At 47.5% G+C, this 15,571-nt stretch overlaps 1 protein-coding gene across 7 annotated transcripts in view; it reads left to right on the top strand.

Moving 5' to 3' along the window:
• The window catches only part of WNK4 (WNK lysine deficient protein kinase 4), a 52,896-nt gene extending 40,833 nt beyond the window's left edge, over positions 1-12,063 (top strand). For 3 of the 7 annotated variants that reach the window (XM_084857325.1, XM_084857330.1, XM_084857332.1), the window contains 6 exons: positions 68-220; positions 2,553-3,046; positions 4,008-4,101; positions 6,044-6,359; positions 6,448-6,650; positions 7,996-8,237. In XM_084857325.1, the coding sequence (XP_084713451.1) occupies positions 68-220; positions 2,553-3,046; positions 4,008-4,101; positions 6,044-6,359; positions 6,448-6,650; positions 7,996-8,150 (1,415 nt within the window). In that variant the 3' untranslated portion in view covers positions 8,151-8,237. Of the gene's footprint in view, positions 1-67; positions 221-2,552; positions 3,047-4,007; positions 4,102-6,043; positions 6,360-6,447; positions 6,651-7,995; positions 8,238-11,233 lie in introns of those variants that run through there. The other 4 variants (XM_084857327.1, XM_084857331.1, XM_084857328.1 and 1 more) reach the window with 3 other exon arrangements.
• Positions 12,064-15,571: the final 3,508 nt, after the last annotated feature.

The raw sequence follows: 15,571 nt of genomic DNA, 5'->3' as shown, positions 1-15,571 counted from the left end.
GAAACTAATCTGCAGTCAAGGCTTGTGGAGGTGCCCCAAGACTGAACGTGGTACTTCTTCTTTTCAGATTTTGGCTGTTCTAGCCCTGGGCAGTCTCTGTCACCCCCTGCCCAAGCTTCATTGTTGGATGCCACCTGTGAGAATGAGTTCTCTGGCCCCGTGGTTCCCCCACTAAGCACCCAGAACTTTGGGCTGCCTCTGCTTTCAACAGCATCCACAGGTAAAACTCATCTGCTTCTAGCTCCTCCCAGGAACTTTTCTGTAGGACCTCTGTCCGGTGCACCTGAAATTCTGGATACAGGCTTGATATCTCAGTAGTAATACAGTTGGCAAGGAAATGCGATGCACAGTGCAAACAGATGGACTGGAGGAAGGGCGTGTGTGTATTCAGCGTATCAGCAGAATCTGAAATCCTACAACATCTGTGGCTTTTTTAAAATAGGTTTTTAGCTGTCCTGGGTTTGTAGAAACTTGTAGGCAGCCTGGTGAAATCTCAAAAGCCAGATGAGGTCAGGGCAGAGTTTCCATGGCTTAGGTGAGGTGGAGGGGACTACAGTGAATTGTATAGTTCCTTCTCCCTCTGCCCTCCCCATTCTATTCCATCCCCCCATTCCCCAATTCCTTTCTAAAAGTAATTTACATTCTTTGCAAGCCTGGAATTCCGTAAGCAGAATACATTATTCAGAATTTATGATGAATGGATGTATATGCAAATGTGCCCAATTTGCATGATCTCCTCACATATATTTTAGTCTTACTTGGAGCCAATCTTTATGGAAACGCACAGAGAAGCATTTTCAGCTTTTCTCCACTTTTTCCTGAAATTGGCTTTGGTCCGTCAGTGGCACACGAAGCATGAAGAGCTGAGTATACACTACCTAAAACCCAGCTTTTCTTGCTTTGTGTGCTGCTCGCGGGCCAAAGCAGATTTCATCATGAAAAATGTCATCAGCCCCATAGGTTCTGATTAGCGAATGAGAGAGTTGTTCCCCACCCATGTCCATGCTCCCTGCTCAGGGAAGTTTACTGGAAGCACTGAATTAAGCCCCTGCAGTTTACCCCACATGTCTCCCCTCTCATCCAGCACTGGGGTAAATCCCCATCCTGTAGCCTTGAGAAAAAGCAAATCATGGTTCATCCTTCCCAGTCCCAATCCTAAACATGATAGTTGCCCAGGAATAAGTTTCACTGTCCCCTGTAACATTTACTTCCAAGTAAACATCCATTGGGAAAGACAGGATCCATCAGAACTTTATAAATCCCCTGCTTAAGACTGCATGGGAGCAAGATTTATTTCTTACTATGGTGCGAAATTTACTTCCGAGTAAACATGCACAGAAAGTGGGGGGTGGCTTCACAGAGACTCTCAGAGACTTACTTACTGGGGGGAGTGAAACTTACTTCCAAATTGCCCAGGGCGCTTATGGACGTAGGCTTCCTTTCTCACTTTTTTTTCCCCTTCACCAGACCGCACTAGTTAGCCTTTTTAATTTATACATACTAGCCTCTGATTAAGTCATTTACAATCACATCCCCGGTTCCTTCATTCACAATCCTGCAATGGCGGTGTTTCACCCCTTTAACAGACTGCAGTAACCGTCTTCATTCAGTAATACCAGTGTCCCCAGTTCCTTCATTCACAACCGTGGTGTTTCGCCCCTTCGGCAGAGCACATTAACCTTCATCCAAAAATACTAGCCAGTTTCCCCTGTTGTGTGTGTGATTTTCCTGTTTGGGGAGTGGGGCGTGGGAGGAGGCCTTCCTGCAGAAACAAGAGTTTGGGGTAGGGGAGGCAGTGGCAGCAGCAGTATTGATGATGATGATGATGATAACAACAGCAACAGACACTGCTGTGGCAGCCCTCGAAGCCCGGGTGAAGTAAGGTTCAGTTCTCCCATCCATGCTTCCAAGTAAGCATGATTACTCAGCACTCAATGAATGAATATTTAAAGGGTGAGGCAGCGATTGAGCAGTTTTAAGAAAAAGGGCTGGCAGAGGAATCCTCCCAACCCCTCTGCTCCTGTAGGCAAAGTGCAAATGAGGGGAATGAATTACTTCCGGGTAGACATTTAGCCCTCTGCTCTCCCCACACCCTTGCCTCACGTGACTTTCCCTTCCACCAATCAGCACTGCTTCCACCAGTCTGCTGTGAAGCCAGCTGAGGTCACACAGACTGCCAAATTGCACTGAAGCTGCTATGATGGAAAAAACCATCACGAAACGAGCATGAAAAAACAGGTTTAGGGCAAGAAACACCACACTCACCATGCACATCATCTGCCACCATCGACTTGGGGATGGAGTAGAACCAGAGTAAAAGCCTCGTGCAGATACCCCCTTGTTGCAAAATGTGGAACTGGGTAAAGAGGCAGAGCAGAACTACACCCAGTGTTAATTTGGAGAAGGAGCCCGCAGGGGAGGAGAAGCAGCAGCAGCACACAGCCATGCTAACATGGAGGATGTATTTTACAAGATAGCCAGAGGGATGCACTTTACCTCCCTTCCCTTGCTTCCAGCTCCCACTCACCTGCCACTTGCCTTTCTCCTTACAGGTGTCCCCAGTATGCCTGTACAGACCTGGCCATCTTACCACATGGTGCCCATGACTCCTGCAACCCCTCCGCATCTTCTCCCCATTCCTCAGCCGATCACCCCATCTAGTCCCCTTCTGCCCCCGTTGTCCCTTGCCTCACCCACTGCCCCACCTGCTGCGCCTGCTCCACCTATCCCCCTCTGGACCCCCTCCACTTCCCCACTCTTCTCCCTCGCCAACGTCTTCTCACTGGCTGTGATGAGCATGGCCCAGTCACTTCTCCCGGCAGCATCCGTGGTGCCTGCCCAGACAGGGCCGCTCTATGCCTCGCCAATCCCACCGTCCCCGGTGGTCTGCCTGCCTAGCCCAACAGCTGCACGCTTTGTCTACCCTGAGGTGGTATCTCCCAGCAAGCCCACCCAGCTCACCAGCAAGATGCTGGGACCACTGGCATCTCCGGTCTGTCAGCCATCCCCAAGCGCCTCAGTCACTAGGAGGCCTGACAACAACATGGTGAGTTGGAGCATGATGTGAATGAAGTCGGGGGGCGGGGGGAGAGAGAGCAGCATTGGCTCCCCACTTTCCCAACTTCAGTGCTGTGTTGAAATCTATCATGTAATCATGTAAAGGGCAGCGCTGTTAAGCAGCAGGAAAGGGAAGGGGCATTAGATTGTCTCATGAGCCAGTCTTGTTGCTGGCTACGGGGATAAAGCATTGCACTTGGATTGAATTCACATCTTTCTTCATTCAAGAACTGCCTGGGTACTCGTGGAAAACTGGCCTTATGGCCTGAGCTCTCACATCTGTGCAATTGGAATTGCAATGATCAGGGCTCCTAGTTATCTACATCCTAAAAGTAAAGAAATTGGAATTTGATTTTTCTTGTTGTTCAGCTTTGTTCAAGGCTAGTGCCTAAAAACTGATGCTGCTGGACCCCCAGAATTTGAAATCTCTCCCCCCTGCCCATGTTTTTAACCTTGCAGGTTTGGATATGAGTACAAATGAGGTCATCATTACACAGCACTTTGGTTGTTAAGAGTGTATCTGTACATCTTAAGACAGAACAGTGAACATCCCCACTATACTACTGATCAGAAATTAGCGATCTGACACTAGAGTTGGTGTGATGCCCTTTTATAAATAATGAGCATTCCATTGAGACCCCACACCAACTCCATCGGATACTAGCACCTCTCTTAGGAGCTGGCTGAGAATTCCTGGCTGCCATAGCTTCCTTGTATGAGGGCCAGTCACATGACTTTGGTGCTGGGCAAGGTCTCTGCACAAGGTCCGTGCCAGTCCTGAGGCTCGGGGACCTGACCAACCACACCGCCATCTGCCACTAAGGGGAATAGGTGTCTTAGAGGGCACCAGGTGCAGGTGTGCAGGAGGCAAGTAACGAACATCAGACCCAGAGCTTAGCAAATGGGGTGGAAGTGGGGAGATTATGTACCGATCCATCATCCTCTCTCAGCAGGTGCCTCCTGCCTCCCCCTGGTCTGGATCACAGCTAATCGTGTCAGATTCGCCCACCTTGTCCCCAGCCCAGCTCTCAACCATCAGTGAAGGTGAGGAGGGTTTTGGAAGGACTGGAGGGTTTGAGGCCAGGGAATAAGTCTGTGTGGTTGTGGCAGTAGGATGCCCAGTTGGAACAACACCTGTACTCACCATTGAGTTCTGGCTCCAATCCTGCAAATGTTCTCTAGGCAAGTTCTCACGTCACACTAAGCCACCCTGAGAAGAAGCTGTGGCGGATGGATGGCTTGTCCCTTACTCCTGACAGGTGATTGCCCACACGGTGGCTTCCCGTGGCTCATTTCTCCCTCGTCTCTCTCAGTCCTCCAGCCCGCTGCCAGCATGTATCCCAGGTGGCTTTCCAGCAGAAATCCTCTTATCCTTGTTCCCTGTGTCAGCACGCTTTCTGCAGTTGGTCCACTGTGGTTGCCAGCTGATAAAGGAAACTCCCCCACCCACCCTAGGATTGCAAAAAAGAAATAATTTTCTGAGCCCTTATGAACACATTTGCAAACTGTTTTTTTGGTAGGGTCTTGCACTCTTGCGCAAGATCGCCTGTCTGCTGTAATGCTCAGCATAGCCAGATCACCCTCTTGCCAGTGTCCTTGTCAATTTCATCCTTAACTTTGGGGCTTCCTGAGCGAACACCCCCTCCACACACACACACACACACACACACACACACACACACACACCACATAGCAAAAAGGAAGTAATTTTCTGAGCCCATATGAATGCAGAATGCGTTTGCAATCTTTTTTTGGAGTCTTGCGCTCTTGCACAAGACTGCAAGAGCACTTGTCCCCTATTTAGCCAGCCATCCTCATATCCCCCTCTTGTCAATGTCCTCCACTTCAGTGCTTCCATTGCTAGTGAACACCTTTTGTTTTTAAAGGCTGCTTCACATTACACTGATGTAATAACACGCATCCCTAAAGCTTCTTCTCTCCTGCAGCTGCCAGCCCCTTTTAGCTACCCCTCCCCCCTTTGTGCAAATTTCAAGACAGAGCAGTAAAACTAAGGGACAAATTGTGCAAATCTCATGGCAGGGCAGTGAAAAGGGGGCATAGGGGAGTTGCACACTTTTCAAGGCAGAGCAGTACAGTGGAGGGGAAAATTGCACATATTTCATGGCAGAGCAGTAAAATGAAGGGGCAAATTATGAAAAATTCCTAGTGGTGGTTATTTGCTCCTGTGCAGGACCAAAAGTAAAATTAAAAAACAACTTGTGAACGTGTTCAGGATGCTCTCCAGTGTCCTTTTTTCAAGATCCCTACAAAAAAAATTAAGAATCAATATTGAGGCTGAGAAGGGATGGGGGAGAATGGTGGTGGCCCTAGTGAGGAGCAGCGGGGGGGGGGGGTGCTGCTCTTGCCAGGTGGCTGTCTAGCTGTTCCCAACAACCGATGGGAAAATTGCCCTCCCGGATTCGGATGTCACACTAAGCCACTCTGAGAACAAGCTACCCTAAACAACCCTACTACAAGTCATGGGTGGTTTGTTTGCGCAAAACTACCCACGACGGGAAAACTGCTCCAGGTTTGGATGTCACACTAAACCACTCTGTGACAACCCACAAAAACCACCCATCATGGCCTAGTGTGATGTGCAAACCTAGTCTCTGTGTGTGCCTTAGAAAATGCAAAGTAGCAATTGTTGGAAAATAGGACTCTCAGTAAGAGCCTTTTTCACCTCTTAGTAAATGCAACCACCAGACTTCACACATTTGGAATAAGGTGGATGGGTTCTCAGGCCACAGATTTCTGACTTCCAGGTACCTCACATTAAAGCTGATATAGACAGTTCAACTCAGTATACACCCAGAATGTATCCCAGGAGTGTTGGAGGTTTATCTTTAAATTAGTAGAAATGCAAGAAAAATATTGCTAAGAAATTGAGCATTGGTTCTCCTTTCTCCACAAATTCTCCTGTGGGAGGGCTCCCCCCCCCATCCCCACAATTAACCTGCCCATCTGCCCTTTTCTTGGCCAACAGAGCCCAAGCCACAGATCCTGGGCCGTTTCCAAGTGACACCAACCCGAGATGTGCCTCCTGAAGCCACCCCAAGGCGCAATGGACCCAGCAGTCCGAGCACTTCAGACTCTGACAGTGGGTCCCCAGCTGGAACACCAGTGCAGGAAGCCGAGGAGGGCACCACCCCCGTGGCAGAAGGGGAAGGGGAAGGGGAGGCCTCGCACAGCCCCTCCGTCTGGATGAATTACCTGTACAGCCCATCCTGCCCGAGCAGCGATGACTCGGACAGTGCTGAGGACGAGGAAGTCTGGGACGAGCTGCAGGCCTTGCGCCAGAAGTGAGCATGGTTATGTGCCAGAGAGTGGGAGAAAGGCCCTTCCCTCCCGTGACTGACCTCCCCTCTTTCGTCTCTCATTTCCTCCCAGGCATCTCTCTGAAGTACAAACTCTCCAGGCCCAGCAGAAGCAGGAGATAGAGGAACTCTACACCCGGCTGGGCAAGGTGCCACCTGCTGGAATTGTGTCACCTGCTGCCATGCTCTCCAGCCGCCAGCGTCGCCTCTCCAAAGGCAGCTTCAACCCCTTGCGGCGCAGTAGTCTGCAGCGCCCTGACTTGGCACTGCCCCAAGGTACGCTTGCTCCTCACCTCTGCCCTAGCCAAACTGAGGAGGAGTCTCAGTAGCTCTTGAGTGTAGCTGGTGAGCACCGTAAGGGCTGGGAGCAGCACTCTTTGGGCTTCACTTGACACCTTGATCTGGATTATTTTATACAGGTTGCAATAGCAGATTTTAGAAAGCCTGCCAGTGAAAGTCACTAGCCTGGCGGTGCTCCAGAGAGCCACCTTGCTTAGGCCAAGGAATATGGAGCTTGGGCAAAGAACAGCTCTGTCTGTCGCAGCCCCATCAGCTATTTGTAAAAAGGCCTTTGGCACTTCTGGCACTGTACACATATCTCTTGGCTCTGCCTGCAGGTGTGTTTTAAATGCATGACTGAAGAGAATTGGTTCCTCAAAATAATAAATCCCTGTCAGCATCTGTTATCTCACAAATTGTTCCTAATTTAAAAACGGGAAGAGGTCCAGAGTTGCCCATTGAGACACATTTGATGAAAATAGTAATAAAGGAAACAATTTGCCTTCCTTTATTACTATTACCTAGCTATATTGTGAATAGCTGCATTGAAGAAAATTTAAGTTTATTTGAAAGGAACTGTCTCTTTCATTAAGTGCCTTGCCTTTCTGTGCTATTTTTAGTTTCACACAAGGAGAAATAAAAGATATCATAGGGCCTCTTGTTTCTGCTTTTGGTTTGCACTTTTTGGTTTTCCTAGAGCAAACACCTTGACACCTCATTCTTATTGTCCTACAGAGGTGTTTGAGAAGGCCACTCTGGAAGTTCAAAGTCCTAATTCCGTCTGGCAACTACATCTTAAATCTGCAGAATCCTTGCAATCTTTATTGTTTTCCCATCCATAAAACCCTGTGAGTCACAGTAATTCCCATTTTACACACAGGGAACTGAAAATTGCACAATTATTTGTCAATTCTCATTTTCCTTAAATAACCTGAATATTCTTCATACTTTTTCCTGTGGGGCTTGTCATTGGGTGGCTTTGCATCCTGCTTTCACCCCCATTGTATCTATGCAGAGGTGCATGTAACTGAGATCATCTCATCTTTCCCTGTTTAGCCCTGCCTCCATTTCTCTCCACTTCCTGATTGTTTCCATGTGCCTATGTTTGGATTGTCAGTCCCTTGCAGTAGGGACTTGTCAGACCTGTTCTTTGTAATCCACCACGTACATAAATGGTGCTAAAGAAATCAATTAATAATAGAGTTGCCCTGTTCAATTAATAAGTGAGGTCTTGAAGAGCTCTGTCATTTCCTTACAGTTTTCCTTCTATAATTGTAATTATATCATGGTCTTGATCTGCTTTGCACTAGTCCCTCCACTCACGTGATTGTTGCCCTTGCAGGTATCATGAGGAGGAATTCTGTAAGTGGTGGTAGCAACGCCTCCCAGGAACAGCGACAAAGCAAGGGTGTGAAGTTTGCCAGTGATATTGGATGCATGGTGAGGCATGGGCTAGGCTGGGCAAGGGGGGACTGTGTGCCCTTGGCCAGAGATTAACTTGCCCATGTTGGGCAGGCAAGGCCAGCGCAGCCCTTCTGGCCTTACTTTTCTTGGGTGAAAAGGTGACATCTTCAGGCCCCAAAGAATGGTGGCAATACTGAGCGATATTCTAGTCCACACGTAGACTGATCAAGTTTGGGATGTCCAAAACCAGAAACCCTAGCTGAACTCCGAAGTAGGCCCACAACGGGCTTACACACAGCACCAATGGCCAGCTGGGAACGTCTGCCTCGACATCACTTGCCAAGTGCTGTGCAGCGACAAGGGTGTAGCCTGCTGTAACTGTGTCCTGAACCCAAACCACACCCAGCAGTAGACTTGGGGCTGGTGAATATATTACAAGTGCCTCGCTTGTAATATTGTATTACTCATGGACCTGCCAGTAGCCACTCCAGGGCACTTTGCAGAACACAATCAACGGCAGTCACTTAAAACATACTTTCAAGGAGACAAAGGGAGAAGGGGAGGGCGCACTAAAGGGCCAGCAGAAAGTGGATCACCTAAGAAGCTCCAAGAAAATATTGTTTTAAAATCTTCAGATGTTTATTTTAAAGAGAGGAGGGAAGAACAAACATCTGGAGGGATCAAGGCCCACATCTACAGAGAAGGGAGCAGGCCTTCTCTGTAGCGGCACCCACCCTCTGGAAAACCCTCCCCCATGCAGTTTGGGAGGCAGAAAATGTGGCATCTTTCAAGCACCTCCTTAAAATGCACCTTTTTACCCAGGCTTTCCCTGGGTTGCAACTGCTGTTGGGTTTTGGTTTCATATGCTACCTTTAAACTTTCAAAGTCTTGTATTATGTTTTACCATGTTGTATTTTATGAATTTAATTGTTGTGAACTGCCCAGAGAGCCCCGGCTGCTATATTTATATATAAATTATATGTAATTTATGTTACATATAAATATAATAAATAAATAATAGTAATAGTATCAAGGAGCCTGCCATGACAAAGGATGCTTAGATGAGGAGTGGTATCTAAGCACAGGGTGAGATTCGAGAAGCAGGTCTTGAATACAGTCAGAGTGTATATTGTTCAAGGACATAAGAATTGGGGTGCTTCCAGATGGAGGGATCCTAGCACTAACAACCAGAAGGCATTGTGCAGCTATTCAGTCATTTCTTAATTACTGGATTTTCTGCAGTAAGAAAAAAAATGGAAGAAGTGGTGTTAAAACATGGGAGGGTTACAAGTGGGAGATGTTGTCATCTGCCCTCCCCCTTGCCACCACTCAGACAATTCTGTGAAAGAGGGAGGGCAATGGCACTGTAACAGCTTCGTCTGGAAACACCCTTAGAAGCTCAACCTTCAATGTGTGTCTGCACGCCTTTGTTATGGCAAATGAAGTTTGATGGCCATCTCAGTGTTTCATTCCTAATGCTTGAAATGAGATTATGCACATTAATCATATTTGCAAATAGTTGCTCCAAAAGCACGGATACACTCACCCACCACTCTTAAGCACGGAAGCGGGTTTCTTGGCTGTGGAGTTCAGCCTGGAAATCCCAAGCACACAAAGCTACTTTAGGCTGTGTCAGACCACTGGTCCACGCAGTCCAGGGGAGCCGGACCTCCTGCCCATGGGCCTCTGGGAGTTCCTCCAGGGGGTAGGGCTTAGGCTGTAAGCCTCGCTTCTTGGAGGAATCCCCTCAGAGAGACACACACACACACCAGCTGTTAGATCAGAGATAACGGAGGGAATTCCCCTGCTGGAGCAACACTGTCAGGATTCCTTAGCCCCTTCACTTCATGCCCAGACATATGCAGACAAGAGGCTTCAGTCTGCAGCTTTTAACCCATTACTTCACAGGGTCATACAGATGCAAATTCTCAGAGACTCTCGTCTACAAGGAATGCCTCCAGGGGATCCAAATGGAATTTACGAGTTCTCGCTAGCCTTAAGAGGGGAGGTCGCTCTCTTCTCGTGAGGCCTCTAAGGACAGCTTTTCACGCATAGCCAATTAGGTAGACCCTCTTTAGTTCCGCCCCCACCTTCTCTCTCTTTGCTCTAGGCCTGGCATCTATTAGGTCATCCTCCTGTTTGCTGCCTCTCACCGGGGGGGGGGGTGAGGAGGGACCCTCAAGCTCAGCCATCTGTACATTTGTAACCTGAGAGACCGGCCTACTCATATCTGGACTAGCCTGGGAACATACCTCCCCCATGTCTGATGGTTCTCCTTCAGAATCTGAACAGCTATCCCACTCCCTGTGCTCTGAAACACCCCTGACACATACCAGCAGCTGGACTCCTGTTGTCTCTGACCTCCTGATATCTGAGATAACAGGAGGAAGGTAGGACTTGCCTGCACTGGGCAGAGTGGCTGCTCTCTTTGGCATGGGCCAAATCCCGCCACCCTGCATCCTCCCATCCCCACTCTTGACTCCAATTTGAGACTGGAGAGAATGGCAGGGATGGGGGTGTGGGGAAGCCTAACTGTTCCTTGCCCACCCCTGCTCCTCTGCACAATGGCAGGCGAAGCAGATGAGTCTCCCTCGTTCTTCCATCAGGGACTGGCCACTTCTGCCCCCCCGCACCACCTCCCTCCCCCCTTTGCAGGAAGGAGACAGAGCAGGCAAAGATGGGGCAGAGCCAACCCAGTCCTCACCAGTCCTCCATCAGAGGAGCGATGGGGACTGGGCTGGCTTGACTTAGGGCCTCATTAAGTGGGAAAGCCCACATGCAGAGAAGCCTGGCCCACAGGCCGGAGTGGGGGGGATCCACTCAGCCTATGGGCAAGAAGCCCATGTTGTCAGGTGGGCACAGGCATGGCCACTGAGGGCAGGGACATGGCCACACCCACCTGACATCACATGGCCTGTGCAGGGCTGCCTGGGGGGATCATCTGGCCCCCCACTCCAAGCTAGTTCAGCACTCCTGGTCTAGCTTAACCGGCAGTAGTTCTCCAGTGGCTTGGTCTCAGACTGAGATCTTTCCCAGCCTGCTCTTCAAGATTCTTTAACGGGGATTGAAGCTCAGACCTTCTGTGGGAAAAGCATGTGCTCTATGTCTGAACTGTACCCCCTTCGCCTGGTTTTGTGCCTCTCTCTCACACACATATATTCCCTCTGTTTCTGCAGTAGCCTGAGTGCCTGTGCACACGCGTGTGGACTACCTCAGCCTGTGACCCACAGTTGAAAGGATGAGAGCAGATGGCAAAGGGTCCTATGCAGCATCTGCTTTATACTCCCAGCTGTAAGGCCAACTACCATTACCCAACATGGCGAAGTTCTCCTGATGGAAGGGACAGAGCAACTGCCCACACCAAGTGAGCAAGGATGGTGACAGCCCAGCACTACAAGCCATGGCTTTTCTCTGCATAGGCGTTGGATCTGCAGAGAGAAGCCAAGCCCATTTGGGGATGTGTCTTGTGCAAATGCCTGGATGTGCATGGTTTTGCTGCTGTTTCTATCTCACAAAGGAGTGCTACAGTAACAGAAGCCCGACATCCCCTGGCCTATAGGACCCTGTGTGCAATAGAGTGAGGTTCTCATGCTTCAAGCCAGATTGACCCATGTGCCTGGGAGCGTCATGGCCTGGTCTGAGTAGATGTCATGCCCCTCTTGCCTTGCATGGGTTCATTCACAAAGCCACCCCAAGGCCAAAGCTCTCAGAAATCTTTAAGCAACTGCCTTAAGGAAGAAGCATTCAGAACTTGTGCTGCAGTATTAACAGGATTGGGGTCTCTCCTTCTTGCTTCAATCCCCAAGCTGCTCTTCCTCACTGCAATAGCACTATGCTAGATCTCCTCTTGCACTTTGTTTTTAACCTTGCCCTGATGGGGATATGAACTGCTTGGGGGCCACCCCTTTACTTGCATGGGAATCTGCACTTTGGAATGAAGCCTTGATGCTTTCACCCTTGTGTATGATGCTTTATTTTTATATAAAAACAGGCTTTGGAAGGAAAACAGACATTGCATCAGCATTTTTTGTGTGTGATCATATTTTATGTATTAATGTAGAACTCCCACCTAGAACTCCAAGAGATAAGGAAATAGAAATATATAAACACTCCACACTTGTCTGCTCTTGCCGCCATCAAAGGAAATTAGCAGATATACATTCTGCTGAGAATTTCCCAAATTCCCTGAGCTTTGCCCCCATGCCTAACTGAGCACCCACTGAGGGCTCAGTTCCAGAGAGCGGATGGCCAGCACTACAAATGAAAGCACATTGCGCAGCTATTCCATCCCTTCATCCTTAATGGTTTTGTGTTTTTTTTGTGGGCCAATGCAATTCATTTGAAGAACAGCATAGCAAAACGTCCTTCATGAATCCTCTTCAGCATCTCTGAAGAGGACTGTCACACCGTTACCCTGCCTCATTCAAGGAATTTCATGTGCGGTTTAGATATCATCGCCTGCTTGTAACCCTTGCATGTTTTCCCACTACTTCTTTCTGATAAGCGGGAAAAGATGAAATAGCTGCACAATGTCTTTTGACCGACAGCGTTAAGAGCCCTCCATCTGGAAGCACCTTTGTGCCCAGAAATGGACAGCTAGCAATACAACTGTCTTAGGCAGCTAGTGTTAATAGGTTAAGGTGCAACTGCTCTAAAATGTTCCAGTGGTGAAATTATTGTTGCATCCTTTGTGTAGAGGCTCTTAGTCTTGTGCTGTTGAAGCCTGAAGTGCAGACAGTGCAGGGCAGCTTTAGCTAAATGGAAAATTCCCTTCCTTCCCTTAAGCTTCTTAGTGAAGTCTGCATTCAACAAATGCCTCCTCTGGCTCCTGGCCAGCTACCACTTTAATGATTTACTTGGCCCAAATAGCACTTACGAGGGACAGTAACAGCAACAATACAGCTGTGAAAGCGGCACACATAAAAAATGATGCCCTGGAATTGAACTGGCCCATGTTTGCAAGAGTTCTTTCCCTTGTTATAGAACAAGTTCAGCTGATTATTCTGAAGCATCAGGATTCCTGCTGGAGGAGGCAGAGAGAACTTTGCCCAGTAACCAAAATCTCTTCCCCCTCTTAAGCAGGACAGGCTGGTCAAATGGACACAAAAAGCAGCACTGCGTCAAACTCACTTTTCCAACTCTCTGGAGCCTCACCCCTGCATTCTTGCCTCTGAAATAAGGGCTTTCAGGTCTTCCTCTACACGTCATTAAATCTGGTATCATTTGACACTTTAGAGCAGTTAGATGTGTATGTCACTTACAAAGCTAGCTGAAACTGATACGTGAGTGGAACATTTCTCACTTCTCAAAAGCTGGTGGTGAAATAAACCCAGAATCTTAACATGCCTTAAACTGCATCCTTCACCTTATGTAATAATAGTTCAAAAGAATGTTTCTACCTTTAATAGTGCAAATTATTAACTAATAATGCAATTGATAGCACAAAATATTGTATTTTTATAAAATTTCCCTTGACTTATTCTGATCATATCTTTGAAGCCTTCAAACCACAGAAATGTTTAAAGAAGCTTAGGACATCTATTCTGTCTTTCCCCTGCACTGTTCATGGTAGGATAAACTTAACTAACTTCCCCCTTTGCATTCCTTTCCACCCACCACCACACTAGCTCAAGCAGCTACCTTGAGGATCATTTTTCCAACCTGAAGCTAAATTTATTTTATTTATTTACAACATTTGTATAACCGCTCCACATCCAAACAGATTCTAGAGTGGTGATCAACAGGAGAAAAAGAACAATAGCTAAAAAGAAAGGAAAATGATACTAAAATTGTTCTTTAAAAACTCTGTACAAACATAAGTAAACTTGTAAGACCTGCTTCTTGGTCCGCAAGATGTAGTGAAGGCCACCAACTTGGGCAGCTTTAAAAGTGGATTTCAGCTTAAACTGAAGAACGCAGGGAAAACCACTAAACCATTCAGGTATGACCTAAATCATATCCCTTATGAATATACAGTGGAGGTGACAAATAGATTTAAGGGATTAGACCTGACAGAGTGCCTGAGGAACTATGGACGGAGGTCCATAACATTGTTCAGGAGGCAGCAACTAAATCCACCCCAAAGAAAAAGAAATGCAAGAAAGCAAAGTGGCTGTTTGATGAGGCTTTACAAGTAGCTGAGGAAAGAAGGGAAGCAAAAAGCAAGGGAGAAAGGGGAAGATATATCCAACTGAATGCAGATTTCCAGAGAACAGCAAGGAGAGATAAGAAGGCCTTCTTAAATGAACAATGCAAAGAAATCGAGGAAAACAATAGAATGGGAAAGACTGGAGATCTTTTCAAGAAAATCGGAGATCTCAAGGGAACGTTTTGTGCAAAGACGGGCATGATAAAGGACAAAGAAGGCAGGGACCTAACAGAAGCAGATGTGATTAAGAAGAGGTGGAAAGAATATACAGAAGAACTATACAGGAAAGATCTTAATGTCTCTGATAGCCATGAGAGTGCGGTCACTGAACTTGAGCCAGACATCCTAGAGAGTGAAGTCAAGTGGGCCTTAGGAAGCATTACTAACAACAAAGCTAGCAGAGATGACAGTATTCCAGCTGAGCTACTTAAAATCCTAAGAGATGATGCTGTTAAAGTGCTGCACTCAATCTGCCAACACATTTGGAACACTCAACAGTGGCCACAAGACTGGAAAAGGTCAGTTTACATTCCAATTCCAAAGAAGGGCAAAGCCAAAGAGTGTTCAAACTACCGTACAATTGCGCTCATTTCACATGCCAGCAAGGTTATGCTGAAAATCCTACAAGCTAGACTTCAGCAGCATGTGAACCGAGAAGTACCGGAAGTACAAGCTGGGTTTCGAAGAGGCAGAGGAACTAGAGATCAAATCGCCAACATTCGCTGGATCATGGAGAAAGCAAGAGAATTCCAGAAAAACATCTAAATCTGCTTCATTGACTACGCTAAAGCCTTTGATTGTGTGGATCACAACAAACTGTGGCAAATTCTGAAAGTGATGGGAGTACCAGACCACCTTACCTGTCTCCTGAGAAACCTGTACGAGGGTCAAGAAGCAACAGTAAGAACTGGACATGTAATAACCGATTGGTTCAAAATTGGGAAAGGAGTACGACAAGGCTGCATATTGTCGCCCTGCTTATTTAACTTATATGCAGAGTACATATAAGTACATATATGTACAGAGTACATATATTAGAAATGCCGGGTTGGAGGAATCACAGGTCGGAATTAAGATTGCCGGGAGAATTATCAACCTCAGATGCGCAGACGATACCACCCTAATGGCATAAAGTGAAGTGGATCTGAAGAGCCTCTTGTTGAGGGTGAAAGTGGAGAGTGCAAAAGCTGGTTTGAAACTCAACATTAAAAAAACATGGCTGGCTGGAGGATGCTGGGAGTTGGTAGTCCAGCACATCCGGTGGGCACTAGGTTAGGGAAGGCTGCCATAGAAGGGCAAGACCTGCTGAAAAAGAATCAACATGGTTTCTGCAAATATAAGTCCTGTCTCACTAACCTCTTAGAGT

This window comes from Heloderma suspectum, chromosome 5 (assembly GCF_057233095.1).
Source record: "Heloderma suspectum isolate Gila_16-S chromosome 5, 16-S_ref, whole genome shotgun sequence".
In the NCBI taxonomy this organism is placed as follows: Eukaryota; Metazoa; Chordata; class Lepidosauria; order Squamata; family Helodermatidae; genus Heloderma; species Heloderma suspectum.
Note: the sequence above shows the minus strand (reverse complement) of the source record. Positions and strands in the feature narration are given on the sequence as shown.